Below are 26,146 nucleotides of genomic sequence, written 5' to 3'. Positions count from 1 at the left end.
TACTGCTTTTAGATTAATTCCATTATTTCTCATTTTAAAATCTTAGTTTAAGTGGCATAGAGGAAGAATAAGACTTTTACATATTTTCACATTCATTTTGTCTCAACCATCAGATGGAGATGCTCAAACATTATTTAATCTGTTGTCTAATACATTTACCATGTTTCAGTGACTGTTTTCACTGTGGTAGAGGTGGAAAACAGCCCACAGATACTGGATGCATAAACCAGTAATATTTATTTCTGCAGATTAGGGAAGTGGGTTAATGAAGTGGGTCAGATGCTATACAGATGAATAAAAAGCTAACTTGTGCCAGTTGTTAGTTAAAATAACAAACTGAGTCAAGGTTCTTAATGTCTCCATTGAAGACAGAATCCCATTCACTGGATGTTACTTCCCCCAGCTGTGAAGGAGAGGCCTTTTTTACATTGGAAGTGGTGGTAGCAGTTCCTTCTAGTTAAACTACTTTATGGCTTTTTTTCTTTTTTAGTTGTTAACAGTGTCTCTGGTCTAGACACATGAGGGGAAGCAGTGAGCCACCATGATGCATGGCCCTGTAGGGTAACAGAGCAGCCAGCAAAGCAGTAAGTGTGCTGTGAATTAGGTAGCCAGGGAAGCTAAATACAGTCCTTCCCTTTTTTGGAAACTTGGTGAGATTGGGCACTTATGCCACAGCAATTTTGAAAAGGGGGTGGGGGAGATTTAGTACATTTCCATGGGGATGATACTGAAAAGAGTTTGTTAATTTAAGACAGTAGTTCATCATTCATTAAATATTTAACACCTTAATTCTGATCTCTTCTGAACCAAGAACTCAATATTTTGCAAAAGTAATATGTAACACTCCTGTGTCAGTGAGAGAATTTTATCTGTGCTGACTGTAATGTAAACAGATTTCTGTGGGAGGTGAGGCCACATTACTAAAGATCAACAAGGTGTCAACCTCACACCACCTGTATAAAAATAATTAATAACCTCTGGAGAGGTCATGCAATATGAAAAAAAACAGGGTATTTTCCACTTCAAGCTGTGATGAAAAGGGAATTTCATGACAGATTGAAACCAACAGGCTTAAACTAGTGTAAATGTTGCTGATTGGAAGAATAGTTAATTATTTCCGATTTTATTTGACTGCCTTTATTGCCATTCTCAAATTAAGGCAGCAAGATATGCAAATATGGCCTACCACACTGGCATATTCTCAGTGTTCCACTGGTAGTTTTGCTAAAAAAATCTGCGTTGTGTAGACTATCTTTTGTTGAGAAACAGTAGCTGTTGGGTGGTTTTATTACAGCTTATTTTACCATGCAGCAAATCTTGCCAAACTATACTTCCTGATGTACTATGAATTAAAGGACAGACCCCGTCTCAACTAAAAGACACCATACACTCAATGAAACATGATCTTTATTGGGGCAGGCTAACCCATGACATTCAAACTGCTTAATTTCCCATTGTGATATGCCAGGTAAAATAAAAAGTCACATAGGTTCTTAAAACTAAGTCTAAACATTTCAGCTTTATCAAATCATTCAAAGTAGACAATCTGAGTTGTTCCATTTTCGATTGGCAAGTACTTTGCTTTCAAGACACAAACTTTTATTTCCCTTGGATAATGCTTGCCGCCTTCTAAAATCTAGAAAAAAAAAAAAAAAAAGTTGCAGAAAAAGCCTTGCAGAATCTAAAGTCTGTCACCACTGAAACGTACCTAAAAGGAAAACAAAAGCTACATTTGTTGTACAGTACTACTGTGCAACAAACTAACAAGAAACAATGAAAGCTACAATAACAAACCAAGATGGGGGGAGGGGGGGAATGAATTGCTTGATGCAATTTCCTCCGCATGCAGCTTTTGGCTGCATGGTGGCCCAGGTTTCTGATATTGAGTCATAAGAGATATAAAGTCATGGGTAAGTTGTCTGCTTGTTACTTCTTCCTGTATGTTAATGCGCCATAAGCCAGCAATGCAGCAATGGCCACTAGAGCAGCACCACCATATAGCAGCACCGGCAGCTCAGAGGACTTGGGCTTTCCTGCAGGCTCTGTCTGCTCAGTGGCTGCAGCCAGAGGGGTGACAGTAGGCTGCTGTGCTAAAACAGGGGTCACCTGCACAGCCTGTGACTTCAGCTCCTGTGATGGAAGCTCCTGCATGGAGGGGGCCACAACTGGCTCAGGTTCAGCACAGGTAGGCTCTTGAACTTTGCTTGTAAGCTGCGGCTCCACAGGAGCCAGATGATGTACTGGCTGAGCTGGGTGAGGCTCAGGTTCAGGATCAGGCACTCGGAAAACAGCAGCAGGTGGAACCAGAGGGGCTTTGCTTTCCCGTTCTAAAGCAACAGTTGGAACAGTAGCAGGCAGACTAGCAGACGGCTCCGTGATGACAACCAGCTCTTCTATGGGCATTGTCCACACTGTTGCTGGTGTAACCTGTTTTGCTGGAGGCAGGGCTGCTTCTTTCAGCTCTGCACTGAGGTCCATTAGTCCACTCTCGCTGCCCAACACACTGAGCAGACTTTCTTGCAGCTCTCTCTCCTCTGTAGGCTCCCCACCCTCCTCTAAAATCTCTACCTCCTCCCGCTCCACGTGCACAATGTCCGAGTTGGAGGAGTTATTCTCGCTTCGCTCCTCAGCCAGGGTTACTGCCTCAGCACTGTCCAGAGTCTTGGCGTCCTCTGGCTCCATCGCGGCAACCTGAGCCCAGGAGTCGTGGCTGCTCAGAGACATGGGCAAGCTCTCCGACTGCCAGGAGGCCAGGCCACTGCTCTCTGCCACAGTCAGCGGCGACTCTGGGGCGCTCAGCAAGTCTGGGGCCTGCTCCCCTGACAGGATGTAGATATCGTTACTGTCTTCAGCGATGATCACTCCAGGGTCCTCCACATCCTCTAGTTTAAACACTGCACTCTGTAAGACACAGTGAAGAAGAAAGATGGGAAAATCCCCATTAAAAAAAGAAAAGAATCAACTGTCTAGAAATGTTACAGATCACGCACTTTCTCTAAAACATGACATGAGAAAAAAATATTTTCTGTGCTGTACTCAGGCATCAAGTATGCATCAAAGTTTTTTTTTCCCTAGACCAACGGCAGCCAAATTTGATATGATGCAGCAACAGGTGGGTGATGCTTTGTTTTTCACTAATTGCGGTACATGCATTTTCTCTACATGTGGTATTCCAGAGAAATCTTACAGATAGAGTTTCTTTTCTGTAGAAGCTGGTCAACAACTGACATTTTGCCCACCTGCCAATAAACCTGATTCATACTGTAAACTCTGATGCATCAATGATAACCACCATCAAATCATATATCACATGCTCTTCTGCCCACAGAATTACACAAACAAAACAAATATGCACGTAAAAGTGTTATGGTGTGGTATGCGCATGTAACGACATGAAGGACAACACCCTAACAGCAACAAATTTCCTCTTCATTTCTACTGATCTGAGTCAGACTTGCTCACTTCACTTTTTGAAAGCCCAAAGCAAAAGTCACTGAATCATGACAATGCAAATACAAACAAGTTTCAGTTAGACAGTTGGGGATTCTGTCCTGTAGTGGACACTGATTATGCAATGTCACATGATAGTATTTAAGTAAATATTGGTACTAACAATGTTAAAATATTAGGTAGGGCATCGACAGTCTTCTAACAAGATAAAAACTGAAGGCATGAACAATCTGTATTTAGCCAAGTCAGCAAAGAACATAAAAACCTTGTCTAGACTAGTTTTTTAACGATGTGCTGCACAAGAATGTGTATACTGAGGGAACTGAATAGGCAAACGACACAATTTCTTTTCGTTTTTTTTAAACGCAGTGTAGCGTGCATTGACGGTGGCAACATGCCCTAAACCTGCTCGCTCCAATAAATCACCGAGGACATCATGATTCCGCCAGGAAGCCAGAAAGCGGCACCAGGATGCCTTCGTGGGTCTCTTTTGCCACCTAGTGGTGTGCTAGTGCAATGCAACAACGTCCAGACTGCGTCCTCACAGTGACGGAATAAATGAGGCATGCAACATTAAATACATTTCAATGAACAGAAATGTGTGTGTTTGCCCTATTGTGGGACTAGAAAGACCTACACAGTACTTACAAAACTGTATGGCTGGAAGGGCTTACAAAGAGCTCCACTAAGGTTAGAAACACGAAAGAAAATGCTTTATACATAAGCCTGCTTTTAGTTATTGGGCTTAAAATAGGAGGTGTGCAGAATGAAAAATAATAGTGGTTATTTTGGTGGATTTTTCCAAGCTATGTATATAGATGGACAGATTGTATGAGTGGAAACATCACTGATCATTGACGGTGTTAAATACTGCGCCCTACTCTCCTCTGCTTTTGGTCCCTGACTCGTCGGTCAGAACATAGCGCAGACAGCTGGACATGGAGGGAGAGTTACTCACATGGAGGAGGGCTCAGGCTTTCATGACATGGTGCTGTATAACTGCAAAGCCCTTCTACATGTCACTAGAAGGGTGTCTAGTGTAGACACTCAGTCCAACTGGCTGCTAAACTGCATCAGTTCAGGAAGAGATCATGTACTCAAAGCTTTAGTATGTACCACAGTGGGAGTGAGAGGGAGTGAGAGAGTGAGGCAAGCCTGTCTCTGCATCGTGAGTCATTCAGTACCAGATAAATCTGCTGTTCAGTGCACAAAGGTTCCTGCTCAGAAGACTTCTGAAATTCACAATCCAATAATCCTAGAGCATGTCAATCAGCTTTCACATGTAATCTCACTCATGCTCACCTATCCACCCACACACAAACTGGACAGACACATGATCTGCTTTGGTATCCAACACAATTTGAAACACAATTAAAACAAAACAATATATGGCAGCACCATGAAAAGATCTTTTTAATTATCATACTTCAATGTAAGCAGTTTATCTTGTGGAGTTTTCCTTCGAATGTAATAAATCAGCAGAGGACCATCAGTGAAGGTGAGGCCCATGTAGTCATTTGAGTGAAGACTGCAGGACTGGTTTCTCTATATTATTGGCAGGCCCGACTAATTGGACAGCTAACTTCCAAACAGCCACTCACATGCAGAATGTGCAGGCATGTGCCAACATGCGTGAGCGCAGGCATGTACAAACACACGTGTGACTAGACACGTACACACACACACGCAAACAGACGATGTAACAGATGCTTTAGTGCTACAAACACTTTGTGTAGATTTAAGTCAGGTTTCCATTTTAGTAAAATTGGAATACAGGCCCACACAGAAATAAACAAAATACCAAAGACATCAGAAATCTGCTCTTCTCTAAAAGTCAATCATTCATACATCTAACGTTAAATTTCTAACCTATTGTATTTGAAATACCTAATGTGAGGTTTCAGGGCCATGTTTTGCAATAGAAATCTCACCAAGACATCACACTCGCTATGCATTTATACTCAACATTAACTATAGCACAAAGGCCAAGGAGAACAAGCCTGAAATGTTCTTCTCTTGGGCATGTGCTAAGTGGAACTTTGCAAAAATATTTTTAACTTCCTTTACCCCCCGGACAAAGAACCATGCACAAACACACCCGCCTGCACTGAAAAATGTCAAGTCATTTACTCTGAAGGGCAGAGTACCTCTTATACAACCTGCATGATTTAAAACAAACAAACAAAAACTGTCCAACATAGTTCCAGCATGCTTGACAACATTCCTGTCAGAACAGACCCATTGCTTCTGTTGACAAATGCACGTAACTGACATAAATCCCAGCGCGACATTCAGGTGTGAAGCCTGGTTCTGCCACGTGCCGTCTGGGGCTGTGGGACCCTGAGAATGTAATTGTTATGTATTGATCAAGCATGTGCTTGGTCATGTGGCAGGTATTGGACATTCAGTACTTGCCTGCAAGCTTCTAGCCCTAAAAGCCAACCATTATAATCATCATCATCACCACAATTATTATCATCATCATCAGCTTTGGAGAAAGAACTACGGCAATGGAACTAGGACAGTCTATCTGCCAATGATTTTACACCAGGATTATTCAGACTTATTTCTGGACTTCCTAGAACTGCTCACTCATGCGTGCGCGCGTGCCCCGTTTTGCAGCTGTCGCCTCTGTGAAAAGCGTGTGACCTGAAGCAGTGCGCTGAGTGACGTGCAGTGCGCTGCGTGCCCTCGCGGCACCTCATGACACTCATCGATGCCTCCTGCTTTATTCCCTGCATGCCACTCCTCGCTGCGCCGAGCCCACCCCGCCAGCCACTCACTGCTCAGGGGCACCCATCTAAACAAGGTGTGGGTTTCGCTTTGCCCGATTGGGTGCCATTTGTCTTTGCCCCAACAATAGAAGCCACGTTACATCCCAACAATGCTGCAGGAGCCCTTGCAGTGGCAGACACTGCAGTAGAACACCGAATAAGCTCCAGGCCCGGGCCTTGTGCTGGTGCACCAGCACAAGGCTCTACTGCCAAGCCACTCATTCAGCTGTGCATCAGCCATTTTGTGCTGTGTCATTAGAATTCCCAAAACATCTCCTCAATGTCTAGTTCTCTCTCACACACACGGACACGCACGCGAGCGAGCGAGCGAGCGCGCGCGCACGCACACGCGCACGCACACACACACACACACACACACACACACACACACACACACACACACACACACACACACACACACACACACACACACACACACACTCCCTGAGCAAAAGCAGCTTTGTAAAAACAATATTGTCTCTGCTAGATGATCAGAACACATCATCATATAGTTACTAGTTTGCTTACCCTGATTTTCTCTCACCAGATTTTAACATAACATCAGATTAGCAGAAAACAGGTAGTGCACTTTACCATCAGTAAACTGAGCACAGTGAAAGAAGCTCCCTTTAAAAGCTGAAGCTTTAATATTGCATAACTGAGCAAGTCATTGAGGACAAAAGATCAAGTGAAAAAATACATTTAACTCAGCATTTTATGAACCATTTTAGCAAGTCTACTTTTGCTTATTAGTAACTAGCTTGTCGAGTGATGTCGTATAGCGAGGTTGATGAGGTGACCCAAGGGCAGGGAGACTTCACAGAAAGCCAGCCAGTCAAATAGATCGAACCTGGACAGACATACTCGATCTTTCAGCCTCTTAGTTACTTCACAGACTTATCATCTTACTGTCTCATGCTGCCTCAAAATACAAGCATAAACCTAAACTGGAATGACAAATGATCTCCTACCTGACTCTGTTTCCTGAGAGAGAGATATCTCAGCATGGACCATCGAGAACACAGACGGATGAAAGGGTGGAAAAGTCACCAATATAAACGGTCACTGACGAGCAGTGTGAAGGGCTTCTGAGAGCAATGGAACTGCTGTAAGTGAAGCTGTTCACCTGCTCCCTCCCCCAGACACACACACTCACCCACACACCCCGCCCTCCACGTTCAACTGTCTGAGATCTCGGATCCCTGTGAAGCTTCTGCACAGGAGGAATGTGGCTGCGCTCCGGCGGGAGACAATGGCCTGTGGGGGCAGCAGTGGGAGGCTAAATTAAATTAACTATGCTGACTGAGCGCCTCGAGCCAACACACACACACACACACACAGTGCCAACAGGGCCTTCCGCAGTCCATCTGTGACCAAGAGCCTTTAAGAGCACACAGGCTGAGCAAGGGAGCATCACAACATGTGTCTGTTTCACAGATCAGCTACCCTGTGTCTCTATTACTGGACTTTATTATTGAAAATAACAGTGGGTTTAATTTCCAGTTAGCAAAATTCAAATACTACAGTCAGCACAGTTCAGACCTGTGTGTAAACTGTCTCAATGGCATTCACTGCTGGGCAAAGTGACCTTCAATATCAAAATTTAGGTACAAGGCTGTGCAGTAACAGGTTAATCTTTCACTGGTGTGTTGATGTTTTGAGAAGTCAAAGTGAAAGGTTAATTTAACAGAATCTCCATTGGCTGGTGGAATTTGACCTGTGAGGTCAGGGGGAGAAAAGGGGAGGTGTCAAGGCTGTGGGACTTACAGGATTAGAGTACAGGACAGGCTAGGGAATAGAGGGCAAATAAATAAGGGTAAATGAAGGGTAAATAAACAGCCATTCCCCATGGCCGCCTTAATTTTAAAAATATTGTTCACTTTATTCAGTGTTAAAAAGTTACAAGCTGAAGTCACACAGGTCTAGCGTCCATGGATCTCCAAGCTACTATTTGAGCCTGTGCCAGAAGGAATATAGGACATACAGAAATCCATGTTTTCTACTTTAGCTGTGAATGACAAACCACATGAATCAGGCATTCTGAGCAGACTGCATTTGAATTTGAAGTGCAAATCTCCAACTCCCTCTCCTGGTAGAAATGAATGTGTACTGTATATTGTCTCAACGTGTTAGAAGAGGAGAATGTAGCAGGTCCATACAATATCCATAGTTCATGTAAATATTCATTCAATTATTTATTCATCAACAGTCAAGCAGCCCTGCTCTGCAATCTATACTCAATAAAAAATATTTTTTTTTTACTTTCAATAGCAACAAATTTCAAAAATCACTGTGGCAGTATAGTATTACACACCCTACAAACTACTGATACCAGAACCAGAAACGCATGCAAATAGACTGTGACAAGACTCCAATTATGGAAGTCAAAACATTCATAGTTTATACGTAACCTGAGCACTTCACCCTCTACAAAAAGAGCTCATGTAGCCTGTGTAGAACCTTAACCCAGAGTCAGACAGGCACAGAACTGAAACTACCGATTCTCATCCGCCGCATCACTTTGGTCCACAGAGCAGCCCACTCACCCATCCCCCCTGCTGGATGATGAAGTCCGCCTCTGTCTCCTCCAGGTACCGCACGCCCAGGGCCAGCAGTGAGGCCAGGCACTGCCCCCTGCCCTGGAGAGCCTGCAGCAGCAGTAGGGGCACCAGCACCTGAACAGAGGGGCACAATGCAAAAGAAAGCGGGGCAGTTCTGCATCCCCTTCTGGTGTGGGCAGAGGCAGAAGCTCGGCTGGTTCTCTAAGGCTTTGCTTTGATGTTCGAGTCCTCACCTTGCTCCAGCCTCCCTGGGAGTGAGAGGAGAGCTCCTGCACCACCTCTCTGAATTCTTCATAGTCCAGCTGTCTGCACAATACACACCTTGTCACTACACACACTCGGTCACTACACTGAGGTAACAAGCAACCTCAGTGCATGTGTGTGTCCATGATCTTAATTGGACATGAACTTTCAAACATGTCCAAAATTATATGCTGATCAGTTTTACTGTTATCTATGGCTGCTTCTTCCAAATTGGATCAATACTGACCCACTGAGAAGTGTGTGTGTGGCAGAGGCCAGGTGTGTGTCCAAGTCCCGCGCAACGCGGTCCCCTAGCACAGCCAGACTGTCCTCTACAGAGCTCTCTGGGTTAGCTGGGCTGAAGACTGGAGATGTGTGCCGATCAAAGCCTGTCCTGGGGAAAGCTACACATGCACACCCACACACACACACGGCTGACATCAGTCCAGGATGAACACAGAACTAGACTAAACTTCTTCGGTGTGTGTTTGTTATAGCTGATATCTTTCTGTAAAGTGTCCTTGAGTCTGAGAAAGGCGCTATACAAATGTAACTAATAATAACTTTTCTCTCGCAGCATGAAAAACCCAAAAAGCAATGACAAAAGACCATGGTAATAACAAGGACCATTCACCCAGATATAGTAATATCATGCATCTAAAATCAATACATTCAAAAACCTAGCATAGCAGATTTGGTGTGATACAAGTATATTCACAATTTCTCTCAGTGTGTTGGTGTGTGAATGCTCATGTGTGAAACTCTCTGCAGGTGTTTATGGGTCTTACAAGAAGTGATTTCCTCCTCGAGCTTCTTCAGCTCCTCTTCAATCTGCTGCTTCATTCTGCCGATCCTGGTCACGTCCGTTTCCTGGGTAACATGTCCAGCTGCTGTGGCAATCACACACACACCCACACCATGGAACGTGCTGCAGGACAAAGGCTTAAAATGCGGCACCTTCCAGCACCACACAAGGGTCTTCACTACACTGGCAGGATGGGCTCTCGTCAGTGAAGGGCTCCACACGCCTGCCCTGCCGGGTAAGGGCTCCATGCCAGAACATGAAGAGCAACTTGGCTTGAGGGCCACGTAAGGCATTACTGCACACTGGATCAGCACATGAGGCTACAGGGCCTTACGGGTTTAACCCTGCCCTCGTGACTGAGGCCTTAATACCTACTGCTCCTAGCCCCTTCCACATAAACGTTAGTAAATTAAAACATTATTGTAGTAAAATACAATTGATTCATGCTCCCCTCAACTCTCCGGACCACACACAGGTGAATAATACACAGGCAGTTACTACTGACCAGACTACACAGAAAACCTAACCCACTAAGAAAAACCAAAGCTCCCATGTTTCATTCTAGGACAGTCCATGGCAAATGTGCGCGCACACACACACACACACACACACACACACACACACACACACACGTTCAGTGGTAGAGAAAAATTTAACCTAAATTCATCATGAATTAGCAATTAGGAATTACTGGGAAGTATTGTAGGCAAGCAGGCAGAGTAACATTGACATAACTGAGAATAACTGGAGTAATGGTGGGCTCAGCAGCCACTGAGTGAATTAGGCTGAATCAGCATCATTGCCTGGTTTCTGAAGGATTCTCAGACCAAGGGTATCTTTAGCTTCCCCAATTTCACTGTTATGTAATATTTTTGCCAGGGTGGAGTTCAAACATCCTCTGAATTTTATTTCCTCAGTTGTGTGCTGAGGCAGCCCATTTTAAACTCCAAACTGAAAAGCTGCTCATGTTGTGCATAGCTAAGATTCTACATTCCTGTTTAAGTCACATCCAGGAAAAACCTTCACAACAGGTTAGACATTAAAATGGCTGCATGTGTCTTCTTTTAATGCCAAAAGTAAATTTATTTGATTAGGCAGCAGCTGGCCTGTTACCTCTGTGGCTTCCACAATGATGTTAAAGGCTATAATGTTTCATATTTATTATGAAACGTGTACCGACGCACACAATACGGAAACAAAATGAAAAGCATGAGAAAATTGTGAACAAACATTAAAGAAATAAACTTTAAAAATGTGAACTGAACTTAATCACAGCTACAGTCAAAAGTGTGCCAGAGCAAAGCTCGTATGAGAAAGGTCCTATAACGGAAGACGACTTCATGGGTGTGTGCTAGTGGCAGTGCTCCTGTCCACACACTGGCATGGCCCTCAGTGGGATTCGGCTGTGTGCCACTGCACTGTTTGCCGTTTTGCCCTTCAAATTTCAGTTTTCTTTAACGCTTATTCAAGTTTTACGCTAAGAATCCCCAATGCGTCATACAGCGCAGTAAGATCAACTATAGGCTGTAAAGGAACCTCTAGTTCGTATTCTTTAGCTCAGACCTAGAGCAGCAGAAACCTGTTTAGGAAATCCTAACATGATAATCATTTGGTCATCCAGCAGGATCATCAAAACCATTACATGGTAAAGATAATCACACCACTCCTAACCAATATAAGTCTGTCAATAGTAAATCGCAACAACTGCAAATCTCTGTTTAAAACGCTTGCCAGGAATTCAGTAAGAAAGACGTCTAAAACATTTTGAAGAACACCAAACAACTAACATCATCTCACTCCTTGGCCTAAGCACAATCCAGTTCGGCCACGGTTTAAATCCCTGACAAACTACAGTTTCGCTACATGTCTGGGTGTGTTATGTTTACAACAAGACGTCTGCTGCTGTGGCAGTGATATGACCAAGAGAATGCATTTTCAGACATTAAAAATATAACAAATAAACAAAAGAGGACAGCACAGTAAGCAACATTCGTTTAAAACAGCCAAATATCATATGATTTTAAGGGATGAAACCAAAATACTGCACTGCATTTAAACCCAGTGAGAAGCTACATAATAATAGCAAGTTTCTCAGTACTAAAGATATCAGTGTGGTTGTGCCATGCCTGATAATGAATGATAGAAAACAAGCATTTGTTGTTTATAAAAGAGCAAACCTCTCCTTTCACTAAACGTTTGCAGATACTGTTTAGCCTGCAGTGTCTTGGGTCCAGAAATGAATTGTGCTGCCATTGTTACAACTTAAGAGTTATAAAAAAAAAAAGAAGGATGTACTTAAAATCTCATCACTGAGATTTTAGCATTAGTCCCCCATCTAATCTTCCTCCAGCTGTCTGAGCAGTGAAGTCCCCTTGTAGACTAACGACTCATTTATTTGAAAAGCACTTTTAGTTATGCCCAATCAGGCACTTCAAAGATAATTTTAGATTTGTATTGTATTGGTTATTAATTACACTCAAATTGTTGTATTCTATCATGGTTCAATATCTTAGTTAAGAATATTTTGGGACTCTCTTCCAAGTTGCTCTGGATAAGAGCATCTGCTATGTAAATGTAAATACAATGTATTACAAAACTGTATTTTTCCTGTTAGATGTTTAGAAATAGTTATTTGCTGCTAGCAGAGTTTACTAGAAGGAAGACAAAAGAAGACATGAACAGAAAAAGCCAAACGCTGTTGTTTTTTTTTTTTTCTTGCATGGTAAAATTTAACTTGATTGTAAAATATAGTCAAAAAAGGTTCAGGTCATTTTAGTTCACTGTGTGAGCCTTCAACAGTGGTTATGTCTGTCTGCATTTCAGGCCCTAAAAGACAAATGTTTAAATACCTTACAGGTTTCAAACATGTTCAATGTACAACAACTATTGGGTAGCCCACAGACTCCTCTCATTGACATATTATGGAAGGTAAATGTAGAATCTCCTAACATGTCTGCAGGACATACTGAACTGAGATGGTGCCATATACATATTTGTCCATTTCCTGCCCTTTTAAGCCTTATGCAGGAGGTACAGCTACAAGTTTCCTTTGCTACAGCCACCTGCTCATTTCAACAACAGTGCAACTCCTAAAATATGCAGCATAAAAGTGAATTAGGATCTCAAGCGACAGATGTAGAGCCAGCCATTCTTGACTGGGGGTTTACATTTACAGACGCCCTTGTCCAGAGCAAGTTACAAAAGTTATGTTTTATCAGTACAGGCCCTCCAACTTCAGGAATTCTGGGAAAAAGAAAGGGGAACAGCTGTTCCTCAGCAAAGCGCTTCTGCGTGAAATAACAAAAGTCCACACTGATGCGATTGTTTACCTTCTGTGGGCCTTGAGTGAGAGGTTGTGGGCAGGCCGAGGTAACAGAGGAGGACATACTTGGTCTCATAGTGAAACCCCTCAGCCACAGTGGTGCAGGAGCCAGAGGTAGCCATTGAAGAGAGGAGTCAGGCTCGCGGGCATATGAACCAGTGATTTACTGTTTTCAAAAGCCCTGGTAGAAACACACACACACACACACACACACACACACACACACACACACACACACACACACACACAGCTTGGTACTTGCTCTATTTTTAGGGTGATCATGAAGTGTAATTGAAACTAATACAACAGACTACCCGTTGTTTTTTGTAAACTAAAAACAAAAAGGGGGTCAATGTTTTAAACCACAAACGTTTTCTGCAAAAAGAAAAACATACAAAACAGCTTAAGAATAGCAATGACCTTTCCAATAAAGTAACTTTCTTTAGCGTGTAGCTACTACTTTGGTGTAACGTATAAAAAGGGCAAAGATACATGTTTAAAACAGGAGATTAATGCCACTGACCGACACTAAAACTGCTGAGGCCGTCTGATTCAAGTGTCCACAGGAATGAATGAGAGGAAGTTCCTTCCATAACAAGCTAAAAAGTTAGTTATATCCAAGCCTGAATAATGTGCTTATCCTAAACTTGGGTAACTACCTATGTGGTTATTTGTTTCTTATCTTATCGCACTGTTCCTCGGTCAAAGAATGCCCAATATTATTTATTGAAACACGGAGAACAAGACCACTTAGGCAGACATTCAGTAATATTCTCTCCCACAAACCACACCTACCATGAACTACTTTAGCATGCCCTAATATCGCCAGCTAGACAGCTAGCCTTAGCTAAGTTAGTATTACGCCACAAAATATTTGCAACCAGCGTATTAGAAATCAGTTTCAGCACTTGCGAAACATAATTACCTTGCCGACAGAAATACTTAATTCTGTCAGTGGAAGTGTTCTGGCAACGTGCACCTCACAAACAATAGCTATGTTTGTCAGGAAAGTAGCTTGTAAATATTAGCGGCTTGCCTCATGCGTGGCTTCTCGGCTACCGCTTTACGCGTGTTTGGGTCAACCTACCCCGTGTCCGTGTGTGCCGTCCCCCTAACCGTGTCGTGCTTGATACATACAGGAGACATTATGGGACCCGCACTGGCGGTGGCTACAATTCCTTCACCTCGGCTACAAATCCCAGTGCACGAATGTGTCCTAGAACGCCGACGTCTCATTTAAAGACACAGCGCGTCGTTTTGGTTATTTATGTGTGACATTTTGTTTACGTCGGTTTTATTACGTGCATGTAAGTGGTCTTCGTTCACCTTTCTGAGCTCAAATGTCAACGTTTCATAAGCAAACCAGCTCTTTCATAAGTAAATCAACTCTTGTAAGTAAATAAAGAAGGTTTTTATTTGCAATTGTTTGAAAACATCTATTGGGAAAACTAGCTTTTACCTAGGAAAAGGAGTTCGTACGTATTTGTACTACAAACCATATTCATGTTCATATCTGGGCTATAATCAATTTATATTTACATTTATGGCATTCTATCTGGATATGGCTCTTATGCAGAGCGACTTATAGAACTCCATATTTGTCAATACACAGAGCTTACATGGAATTCTTCAAACCAATTTGATAGAATGTACATTAACAAAATAAGCGTTTGATGAACGCAGGAATTTGTTACGTGTTATCGGAGACTGACAAACGATTTTATTGCCCTCTAGTGGTACAAAAACACCAGCGTCTTCTCGTTGTCTTTATGCTAGTATGTAAAGTCTTAAAACGCCAAAGGTTTTTATACAAATAAAATTGTTGCTCAGGATTCAACAGAAAAAACAATTTGAAAAACAAGAACAATTTGTGTTGAATGTAACCTGTCAAAAGTGAATCTCCCTTAATATTATTTGTTTACGACAAAGGGCGTTCAAAATGGCAAATCAGAGGTCAATTAGACAAAGCTGATTCAAACATCTGCGCCCAGACTTTAGTTTTTCGTAAGGTATCTTGCGTTAAGCACTCTAAAAATTTATAACAAGTGCCGTGGAATTCTGAGTTTTATTATTTCTTTTATTCAGGAAAACTGACCCGATTCCTTGATAGAATTAAAGCAGAAATAGACATATTTCAGGGATTAATGGAAACCAAAGCTAAACGGATAACGTCTAGATTTAAAAAGCCAGAGGCAATTGCCGCAATTCTGAATGATCACATAATAAAATGTCACCCCATACACATGTATTTATTGCCTTATATCCCTGTAAATACCTTCATCTCCATATTGTAGCCTATACCATAATACATATCACAACTACTATATATATATATATATATATATATATATATATATATATATATATATATAGTACAACTACTCTCTCTCTCTCTCTCTCTCTCTCTCTCTCTCTCTCTCTCTCTATATATATATATATATATATATATATATATATATATATATATATACATACATACACACACACACACCTATCTTGTTTATTCTTATTACACACCTCCACATTTACCATAGGCCCCTAGCATCAGAAACATAGTTCCATAAGTTCAATATTGTTTTTTTTCTTCTTTTTTGTAATGTTAGATGTATCTTATTTTGTTTGGAATTCAGTCTTACCTGAACATAATTAATCACACATGAAGTAATTCATATGCGCCAACTCCATTTTTTTTTTGTGACCTGTCTGAGCTTCTCACACACTCCTGACAGTTTCTTAACATATATAGGTGTGCTTTAATTTAAATTACATATTATAGTTTGTATTTACATTTCAATATTTAGAATGCACAGAAGATAAACACTCTTAATCGAAGACTTAATAAATATGTTTGATGTGACAAAGGAAATAAAACAAGGAAAAGAATGGATGTCTAGCTAAGAGTTTGGTTAAGGGGAATTTTGTTATGGATTCAGAGGTTTGTTGCTATTAGTTTGGGCAGTATCTTCGGCCCTCCACTGCTTATGTTTCTGCCTGCTTTCTAGTAACTGCTGCCAGCACAGCCACACTGATTGGGTGCCAGAGTTCATAAAGCATCTTAACAGGAGTGCTGATTTAAGATCGGATTTCTCCTTTGTTTATGCACATTGTAAGGGTACCATGACTGTCCCGTTTAAGGACGATGCAAGCGTGCTAGCCCGATTGCAAGGTCAGACCGGCTACATTGAGATACTTTGTAAACAGCGGCATGTGTCATCGGTGTGGGTTCGATGCTGGCAGTGTCAAGACTGTGTCTTGCAGGTGTGGACGTCCACCTCCTCTTGGCAGTCCCTGCAGTGCACGGCGCAACACCAGTGGAACTTGCACTCACACTTGGTGGCGCGGCTGACGCGGGACGTGTCGTAACCCCGCCCACAGCACATCACCTCACAGCTGTCGGCTCCGCGTGACGTCCGGTTGCACGCACGCCCGCCTGTGCCCACTGATCCTTCAACAGAAGGGACAGACAAATTCAACACAAGTGCTCACTGTTGCAGTCCATTTTAGACAGATGAAAAAGGGAGGAATTCCTGCCATTAAGTTCCAATATATGAACGCTTAAATTTCAGTTTGCTGTTGATGGTATGATCCCAGTATGATTGAAGCAAAGATGTTTTTATAGCTGTAATATATATGTGTCTAAGTAATCCAGTCTTTGGAAATATAAAGACGGTTTTGACATAGCACTACAGACATTTGCATCCAACACACCTCACCATACTTTATTTTCATTAGTTCATGTCAGACGGAGTTGACATTGTGCCTGTTCAGGCGGTTACTTGAGATGTGTAGTCCTGGGCTCAGCAGTCTGCCTTAGCGGCATGGCAGATGTCTGGCGGTCCCCAGACAGAGCTGTCCCAAAGCAGGCGGGGGGGCTGTCTGAGCTGGCTGAGTGGGTGACCGCTTGGTCCTTCACGAGATGAGGGACTGATGATAGGAGCTATCAGCCTTGCTGTGGGTCTTCATCGCGTGCTCATTTCAACAGTTCTAATCTGGACAACCCCGCCCGGCTAGGAGGCCGGCGCGGCGCTGATCCACCACTGATATCGAAATTGTTAAAGGGCTTGTATCAAGCCCAGCCTTCACGCTCCAGCCTGGGAAAAACCCGCCTGGCTTTGTACAGTAGGGCCTTGTTACTCCCGGCCCAGTGCAGTGCTATGCGAACGACCACAGAGACACAGATGTTAGCCTCGAGCGGTGATTCACATCAGCCTTCTTACATTTCCCCACTTCAAATTTATAGTTATAATTGTTGGATCGTGACTATGGTTTGTGGGTAAAACCATGACCCGCCCCCCCCAAAAAAAGTTAAAAGGAACACTGTTCTGCTGGTAGCCCCAGCCCTGATATGTCACTGGCAGTGTCTTGCACGCGATTGCCAGTAGCAGACATGTGTCTGGGCATGACCCAGCCACCCCACTGCACCCCCCCCAAACCTAGTCCATCCAACAAGATGAACAAGATGGTGTGCTAGGTCGCTATTGGTTACATCATGGGCAGCCTCCACCTGAGGTATGTCTGCTTATTGAATTAAAATAAGGGGGGTGCCAAGAGATGAGTTTAACATGTGGGTCTACGGTGGGAGCTGGAAATTGATTTCACACTTTTCTGGGGAAGAGCTATAGTGTCTGGCCCTCTGGGACTGCCCTTGCACAAACCTCTGTACTAAGGCTTTCTCACGCCACACTCTGCTGAGAACATACAGCATTTCATTTCAGAGCCAGTGATGAAAAAACAGTCCTAGCAGCCTTTTCCTCCTGGACATAAACCTTATGCTGTATGCAACATGATCACAGGGCACGATATAAACACAGTGTTCACAATGGCTGAGTTATCTGTGCATCCATATTTCATCACAAAGCCATGCATTGTATTTGTAGGTAGTCAGATATTTTGTCGCGAAAACATAGGTCACAGTCAATAAAAGTTTAAAACATAAGCCAAGACATCTTTCAAGGAGATCATTGTGCACCCTGTGGGAAGCTATGAGACATGACCTACCACTTTAAATATTCCTGCCTGTTCAGGGTAGACAGAAGAGAGGTGCGCTCGCAAGGGCAGTAATTTATAGCAGTTGCGAGCGGGGATCATGTTTCGTCTCCTATGCTGTCCACAGATCTATAGTAATGTGCCTTAAACGCAGCGTCATCTGATAGCCAGGATCATGCACAGCCTGACAGGCACCAGCGGTCCCTCCAGCTCTCCACATTGGTACACCTGGTGTTATTCACTACAATTCAGTACACTCACACTTACAAGCACACGCAGACACAAAAAGGTGGAGAGCGATAGCCTACTGCCCTGAGGGGGACACCAACTGCGTGCATTCGGGTTACAGATCGGGTTATGACTATTGTGAGTGTAATAGCCAGCTAAATGGCTCCCTTTCTCTAATTTCATTCTCTCTGTGTTCGGGGGCAAGACTAATGCTTTACAGATTGTCAGCAATTTGAGTGTGGGAGGTGCAGCCTGTGGAGAAAGCAGCCAGGACTAAGAGGGCCATGTGATACAGGCTAGCAGCCCAGGTTTCAACCCAGCCACTGCCATGCTTCACTCTCCCCTTGCAGCTAAGAGAATGTGCCGAACATAAAATGGGCTTCTGTAATAATGCACTGGCATGGACTGCAGGTCAGTGCATAACATGTAACATGTACTGTAGAACACATGCACCTAAATGCACTCACCAGACTCGTGGTCCCATATGCAGTAGTCTGGAGAGTCCTCAAAGTAAACCAGGTCATTCTTGCTGGGCTTCTTGAACTTCCTGTACACACTGGTGAAGCCTGTCCCATAGCGGTTCATCACCACCTGGGTGGCTGCATTGTATTTCCTGCGCAGGTAGTCGCCCGTTTGCCTGAAGTCACCCATGGCCAGCCAGCAGGTTCGTACACTACATGAACCACTCACGCCATGGCATTTACATTCCAGGTTCATGAAACGCTTCACTGCCTGCATAATGGGTGTGTGTGTGTGTGTGTGTGTGTGTGGGTGTGGGTGTGTGTGTGTGTGCGCGAGAGAGAGAAAGAGAGGGAGAGATTTTGAATTGTGTTTAGAAGGGAAGAATGATAGGATATTTCTTTCACCTGTCAAGAAGAGCTCTGCCTGTTCATAAGGCAGAATCCTGTTATATTATATAAGATCACAACTTAATACATACAAGAGGCTGTTTGTGCGCTATTTAGTGTAGTAAACTATCAGTGACGCAACATACTACTTAATAATGAAGTGTAACTTCCTTGAGAGAAAAAAAAAACGGCATCAAAATAAATTAAACTGGCGTAAAGCAAACCAAAAAATGCACCTTCCTTCCTGCACGATTGTTATGTAGGTTCACAAGTGCCCGCACGTCTCTCTCCTTCCTCTCCTTGGCATCGAGAAACGATTGCGTGAACTTGATGGCGTGATCTACGTGATCGCTGCAGCCTCCCCAGTCAAAGGGCCCTTTGGAATCGTGGGAGAAGCCCTTTTTTCCCGGGTCACAGGAGCAGGTGTCCAGCTCACCCTGACTGCAGGCCTGGGTCAGGGTGTGGACCATGCCCGCTGAGGAGATGGCATACACAAAAGCGGCCTCCCGACTGCCTGCGCATATACGTGGAGAGGAAATGGCATAAGAGGGGTAATCCCGCTGATGAGGTCCTTCAGTAAGGTGCATGTAGTTGCACACTGCAGAGATGCAGATGTTCAGCAAGACTCAGTAAATATATAAAACGCATAATAATATAAAGCCCTACGGGAGCCTCTCTAAGCCATTATCACTGGGACAAGCCAAATTTGGGTGCGCGATAAGACCCAACACTGCACTTGATCTTAGCCAAAAGGCAGAGAAGCTTAAGAGAGCTGTTTGAAGATTTGGAGACCACTGTGATGTTTCTTTATCAGTTTGTCTCCAAAACAATGCTCTGATGTCGAGTGTATTCTTATTCTGTTGTAGGATCAAAGACTCTCTAAGGCAAACCGATAAGGATGTGGTTCCCATGTTATATAAGCGAGAGTGTTTCTGTGTGTGAAAAGTTTGAGAAGGGGGAGGAAAGGTGAGAGAGAGAAGTTTGAAGTTTTAGTTGATGAAAAGGAAAATAAAAATGAAAGCAGACCAGTTCGTCAGAACAGCAGTGAGCAGCAGACCTTGGGGCTTTGAGGTTTACCTTTTCATTTGGGAGCTTTGCTGGCCTAAAAGAGGATCTGTTCTACCAAATCCCTGCAATTGTTCTAAATTAGTGCACTGACATTGACAATAAGTAGATTCTCCCAGTGCCACAGAGAAACCCTGCCAATCAGAGACTTCCCATAATGGCTTGTGATGGGTCCACAGCTTTTCTGGGAGGTCTGAATACCAAGCAAGAAGATTAAAGTCAGAGGTTTGACCCAACTTTTATGTGCAGAGCAGCTAAGTGGCCTGGGAGACGTGTGAGTTCCTATGTGGACGTTCCCATTAATATGATTTTATGCAGGATGAGAGAATGAGGAGAGAACTTAAACCCATACTATGTATTTTATGCTCTACAACAGACCTATGCGTAATTTATGATGTACGGTTAGAAACATTTTTGAGAGCAGATCCTGTTTTGAAAACGGCCTTACACAGCTAATATGTACTTTGTTATACTTTATGTGATTCTTTTTCTATATCATAACATATCATATCGTATTATATATCGTATTATAGAGACAGTCTATATACAATATCTGTGTTTTCAGTAGAAGATTGCTTTATGCTTTAATAGTGCAAACAAAAGAAATCTAATCTTCTGTATCAGGTGTTACTTTTCTGTAATAGTCATATGAGCCGATTTGGGATCTGGAATTTCACTGTAGGCGCAGAGACATAAGAATCCCCTATATAAGATTTATAACTCCAGGCAATCTGGAGAGCTGAGCTGCACTGTATTGCATACTCACTTCGAAGCAGGAGCTTTCCAAAAACGTTGTGGTCCCGCGCCATGGTGTTGCAGTTCCAGCGATGGCTGCGGAACTGGTGCTGGCATTCACTAATCCAGTCTTTAATTCCAGCACCAATCGCCTGCATCGCTTTCGGATGCTGGCGGCACAACTGGCGCTGTTTGTTAACTAACCCTGGGATGTTGTCGCACATCACTTGCGATCCAAGGGTACCCATGTACCTGCATAAAAGATGAACGCAACTAGGCGATGGGAATCTCTCACTCAAATCTCCAGTTTCAACACAGCCTTCCGCGCATTCAAAGTGCTATAGGCTACACTGCAGTGTAATTCTCTTTAAGTCTGTGCATTTCACATTCACTTGAAACGTTTTTTGCTGTTTGTTTGTTTGTTTGTTTTGTAAAAATACATTTCATTTTCAAATGCACTGCGCTTAGGGATTTTATTGCAAAAGGGGGAAAAGCCAGCGTGATTAATTATTTCACAATATATTAATAAGTCAAGGTATATTAATATATATTTACAATAAGTCTTAAGTAAAATATACATCTTAACAGTAATGAATATTCTTCTGTCCATAGAAGATACCCACCACCAAGATGAGTCCACTCTTGACGTCAGCCAGCAGGTTGCTACAGACAGATAAAAGCATATTCCACTTGGTAAAAAGTTCATATTACAAAACCTCTGGTGGTATACGCATTCGTTCACGCACTTGTTTTCAGTGTAATAAAAAAGGGGGAAACGCATATAGGTGATGCCACTTAAAAGTACGCGGGAGCAATCGCCGCCTATTCAATTGATCTCCGGTGAAAAAAACATTGGAGCGACACTCTTTGGTTAAGTTGTCCTTCGTCGTAAAACCATTCTGCACTGCAGTGCCTTGTACTTGCAGAGGTAGTATTACTCGGTCTAGCGTTAACAAAGATTTGCTGGGTTGAGATAGTTGGTGATCTCCTATCAGGTTTAAATTGCTTACACAAGGGGTGGGCGCAGTCCTGCCTCTGGAATGAAGAGAAGATGTCTCAAAGTATCTGTTCAGGCTAGCTTGACACCATCCACAGGTTGGCTTAATTCCAAGCAGCAAGTGTAGACTGTGGTCTAACGTGATATGTCTGTCCATATGACGGTAAAATAAGGCTACGGACAATTGCTGTAAGGAATATGACATTAAACTTGCAATTCACAATAAAATAACATTAAAAAAAACAAAACGAATTTATTAACACGGGGAATCACTGCCGAACCGTTATTCTTGGAGGGTAAAGCGACTGAAATTTGAATAATTCAGAACGTTTTTCATGATCTGTGCGACCGTCGCACGGTATTTCGATTAGCTTTGATAACACATTTTTGTGATTGATTTATTAGGCCGTCCCTTGTATTAGGAAACCCGATCCCTTAATGAAAATGAGATTAGTAACCTATCACGTGCTCACTGGAAAAGAAAGCGTGGACGAAGCGGAGGTGTCGAAAGTTAGAAATAAGTAGGAATTAACATGATTCACGACTGTTTGAGGCAATACGTAGTACATACATGCGCGTACATTGCATTTCTCCATGACTTTACCACAATCTTACACTACTCCACTATGTATAGCAATACAATGCAATGTTGGAGAAAAGTGAAAAACAAAACTGCATAGTGTCCTCCTTTTTCGGTTAGTTGTCAAGAAAGCCCAGATACAGCATCTAGGATTTTTACGTTATGCACTGCAGAGGCAGCCTGACGCGGGAGCATAGAGTAGTCGTTGCTCTATTTATAGGAGTAAATAAATGGTTCAGAATTTATTATGGGATTTCACTGAGGACCTTCAAGTCCCTAACATCATGTCTCTGGTTTTTACTACTTTAAGCGCAGAAGCTGACCACGTTAACTCCAGAACTTCGCAATAGTTCTGAGTCAAATTCGTATGTATATTCTTTAGTTCATCAAAGTACTTCCTGCAGTTTGATTAATGCACCACCTATATGTAGCAAACGATTGCACAGCAAAGACGTCACAGCAACAACTTCACCTCAAAACAATAAAAAGATTTACATCAGTCTATGCAAAACATGCAAGACTTTAATCCTTTACAATCTGCATTATTAATTAAAATAACCATTTATATAGAAACATTTTCATATTTGACTTTGTTGCATAATGCATCATGCACAATGTTTCATAATTTAATTCCGGTAATTATTTAATTAAATCTTTGATTATTGCTATTTATGAAATATTGTATTACTTTATTTCATTATTTAATTAAATAATTTATATTACTTTAATTATTTAATTTACCTAGACAGACTGTGATAGGCCCAGACATTCTCTGTCTTTTTCTGACATATTTTGGACTTGCCCAAGAATGGGTCCTCACTAGCAGCGTATTTCATGTAATTTTCTACGCTCATTTGGTGCCATTATGAGACAGTGAAGAATAAAAGAAATTCTCTAATATAGACAGAAGGGGTCAGTAAAACCTGCAAAACTGTAGTGGCGATTTATGACTAATGATTCGGTAATCCAACATCCAGAATATGCATAAACAATGCAAACGAACAAGAATAAAGGAAAAAAAAAGATACTGGTGAATCTTACTGTATGAAAACTACAACAGCGATCAAGAAGACGACAAAAAGTAACGCCAGACTTTAATATGTAGCAATGTACAATGCTCTCATGGGAGAAACGGGGTTATAATGGAGTTATATTCTGCTACATGATTTTGTAAAGAGATCATGCACCGAGTTGCCAGTTTATTAGGGGCACACCCTACCTTCAAACAAATGTCAATAACACACCCATCATGTGCGTCAGTGCATGGTGTATACCAATACGGTATATGGCATACATCAGGTACACCAGTGTTTGAGCATTAACTGAGTGGTGGAATGGGCAACTCAGTTGATCTTATTGACTTTGAATAAAGTAGAATAGACGGCGTCATGCCGGCTGGTTCTAGCGTCCCCAAACAGTCGTGATTGTCTTTTATACGTTCAACTTTTCCAAGAATTTACTGAAAAAGGCGCGTAAATAATAATAAAAAAAACAAACAAACGAACAAATCCCGTAGACAGAAACATCTTGACGACAGCAGCAAAGGACAATAGCGAGAATTATGGAAAACGGACCATATCCAGGAAATGCCACGCTGATGTGCAGAAGGTCGTCTTTTAGAATGACCCACTTATTAGACTTTGTCTCGAATGGTCTACAATAGCTAACCACGTCGAGTATCAATGTGCCCACGTTAAGTAATATAGGCCGATGAAAGTGTCTGTCGCGATTATTGCACAATTGCGTGATTGCGATTATTTGATTTGACCGAGATACGCTCTGACAGCTATTATTTTCCATAGTAACGACTTCAAACAGAATACAGATTTTATGCCCGTCATTGCGACAAATATGTTGACACAAAACTCATTAAATACAAGACATCTGCTTCTTTATTTCACTGTGCATAAGGGAATACAATACACTTTTCCCTGACCCAAATGTATAGTTCAGGGTTTAGTGTCTGAAGTTTGCTCTTCTGTATTGTAGCCCACAAATGAATTTATTCTCCATAGAGCGATTCCCTCACATTGAGGCACCCATATTTAAAGTGGATTTAGTACAGAATCTCTGAAATATTCAGACAGCTAGGTGTCAGTATGATGGTTTCATAATGTTAAGCAGCATCACTGGAAAAATTACTTACCGCTCCTTTAAACCTTTCATTAGGTAATTCTACAGTTGTTTATAGACTGTTTAAAATGTGCAGCAGAAGTGAGGCTTTTCTGCTATTTTGCTTCTGTGCGTGTAGACTTGGACATCCTTTGCCAACAACCTCATGATTTTAATGAGTAGATTTGGCCATAGCACATTTTTGATTTACAGTTAAATTTTAATGCAGCTGATTTACTTTGCAATTAGTATGAGCACACATTTAATTTGTTTTCCCATTTCTCAATTCAATAAATTAAATTTGTTCATCAAAAAGTGTTGTGTATTATTAATAAGCATACTATATTTGTGGAACAAAACAAAATGATGGCAATTATTTGTATGACAATTGTCAGCTAAAATTTCATGTTTCTGGTTCCAGCTGAAGAACATATGAACTGCTATGGTTAATCTACACAAGGACAGACACTTCCATCATAATATATCATGTAACAAGGCACTTATCACCAAATGGAACCAGGCATTTGAGTGATAAAACTATTTTTTCCTACAGTGGCCTGCAAGACTGTTCACAGCAAGACTGTGCAGCCATCCAGTGTGCAGCATGGCACAACATTCTTGCACAAAGCATCCAGTGTCTTACGAATATCCAAGCCAAGGCAAATTCATTGTTTTGAAGCTCAAAGGAGACACATGCTAGATTAAGTATTAGGTCCTACTATTGAGTAGGTACATAACCTAGCAACATTATGTATAGAATCAATTTACTGATTTGGCCAGGGAACACTGTGAGGTTAAGAGAACACAAAGCTTATAGCAATGCTTTTGTTTAACCTGGAGTTCTTTCTGCTGCACTTGGGAGAAATAACAATGAGAAATAACACAAATATGGTGTTGGTTATATGTTATATATGTTGGTTATATATGTTATACATGTTATATATGACCATCACATTAGGATAAAAGAGCAATGCACAGGTTCAAAATGTCTTAATGACATCCTGCACTGCCAATAATTGCTTTTAGAGTAAGGCACACTGGATCAATTTTCACCCTCTCAAAAGCATAAACCTGAATCTCAAGTGATGTCAAGTGTTTAAAATCATGTTTCCTGAACCTCAACATTACAATGAGGATTCTATCAAGGATACAACTGCATTTAAAAATATTCATGATCCAAAAACCAAATTAGATCTTGATTTTAGGGCTTGGGAATTAAGGAAGAGGTATGTAAAAATAAAGGTCTATGATCAAACCTTCAGCCATTTGACAAAGAAAAAAGGCACTTCAGCACCACAGACAGCAGCTTAGGTATTTTCTGTGACAACCCACAAAACAAAAACATGCAAATATGGAGCAACATCTATTCTACCCAATTAATCTATAAAGTCTGGAAATCAGGACTACAACAATTCACTAAATATGTTGCTGTACGGAAAA

The 26,146-nt window shown here is 42.0% G+C and overlaps 2 protein-coding genes across 5 annotated transcripts; both read right to left on the bottom strand.

Annotated features, from left to right (window-relative positions):
* Positions 1-1,389: 1,389 nt before the first annotated feature.
* bcl2l13 (BCL2 like 13) lies at positions 1,390-14,377 on the bottom strand. Of its 4 annotated transcripts, none has more exons than XM_027004002.3 (7): positions 14,243-14,377; positions 13,163-13,336; positions 9,817-9,918; positions 9,276-9,432; positions 9,019-9,091; positions 8,771-8,899; positions 1,390-2,901 (listed from the first exon to the last, which is right to left on the bottom strand). In XM_027004002.3, the coding sequence occupies exons 2-7, from the start codon at positions 13,275-13,277 to the stop codon at positions 1,927-1,929; spliced, it is 1,551 nt and encodes a 516-aa protein (XP_026859803.2). In that variant the 5' UTR covers positions 13,278-13,336; positions 14,243-14,377; the 3' UTR covers positions 1,390-1,926. The 4 variants fall into 4 exon arrangements, with proteins under 4 accessions (XP_026859803.2, XP_035381559.1, XP_035381560.1 ...); XM_035525666.2 differs by lacking the exon at positions 14,243-14,377 and adding an exon at positions 14,081-14,228; XM_035525667.2 differs by lacking the exon at positions 14,243-14,377 and adding an exon at positions 14,081-14,228 and having other exon boundaries at positions 9,817-9,915.
* Positions 14,378-15,773: 1,396 nt separating this feature from the next.
* On the bottom strand, positions 15,774-21,723 carry wnt2 (wingless-type MMTV integration site family member 2). The gene is made up of 5 exons (XM_027003988.3): positions 21,641-21,723; positions 21,049-21,269; positions 19,454-19,731; positions 18,837-19,101; positions 15,774-16,600 (listed from the first exon to the last, which is right to left on the bottom strand). Exons 1-5 carry the CDS (start codon positions 21,721-21,723, stop codon positions 16,395-16,397), a joined length of 1,053 nt encoding a protein of 350 aa, XP_026859789.2. The 3' UTR covers positions 15,774-16,394.
* Between the last annotated feature and the right edge of the window lie 4,423 nt (positions 21,724-26,146).

Source organism: Electrophorus electricus, chromosome 6 (genome assembly GCF_041902795.1).
Source record: "Electrophorus electricus isolate QZ-2024a chromosome 6, ASM4190279v1, whole genome shotgun sequence".
In the NCBI taxonomy this organism is placed as follows: Eukaryota; Metazoa; Chordata; class Actinopteri; order Gymnotiformes; family Gymnotidae; genus Electrophorus; species Electrophorus electricus.
This window is presented reverse-complemented; position numbering and strand designations above follow the sequence as displayed.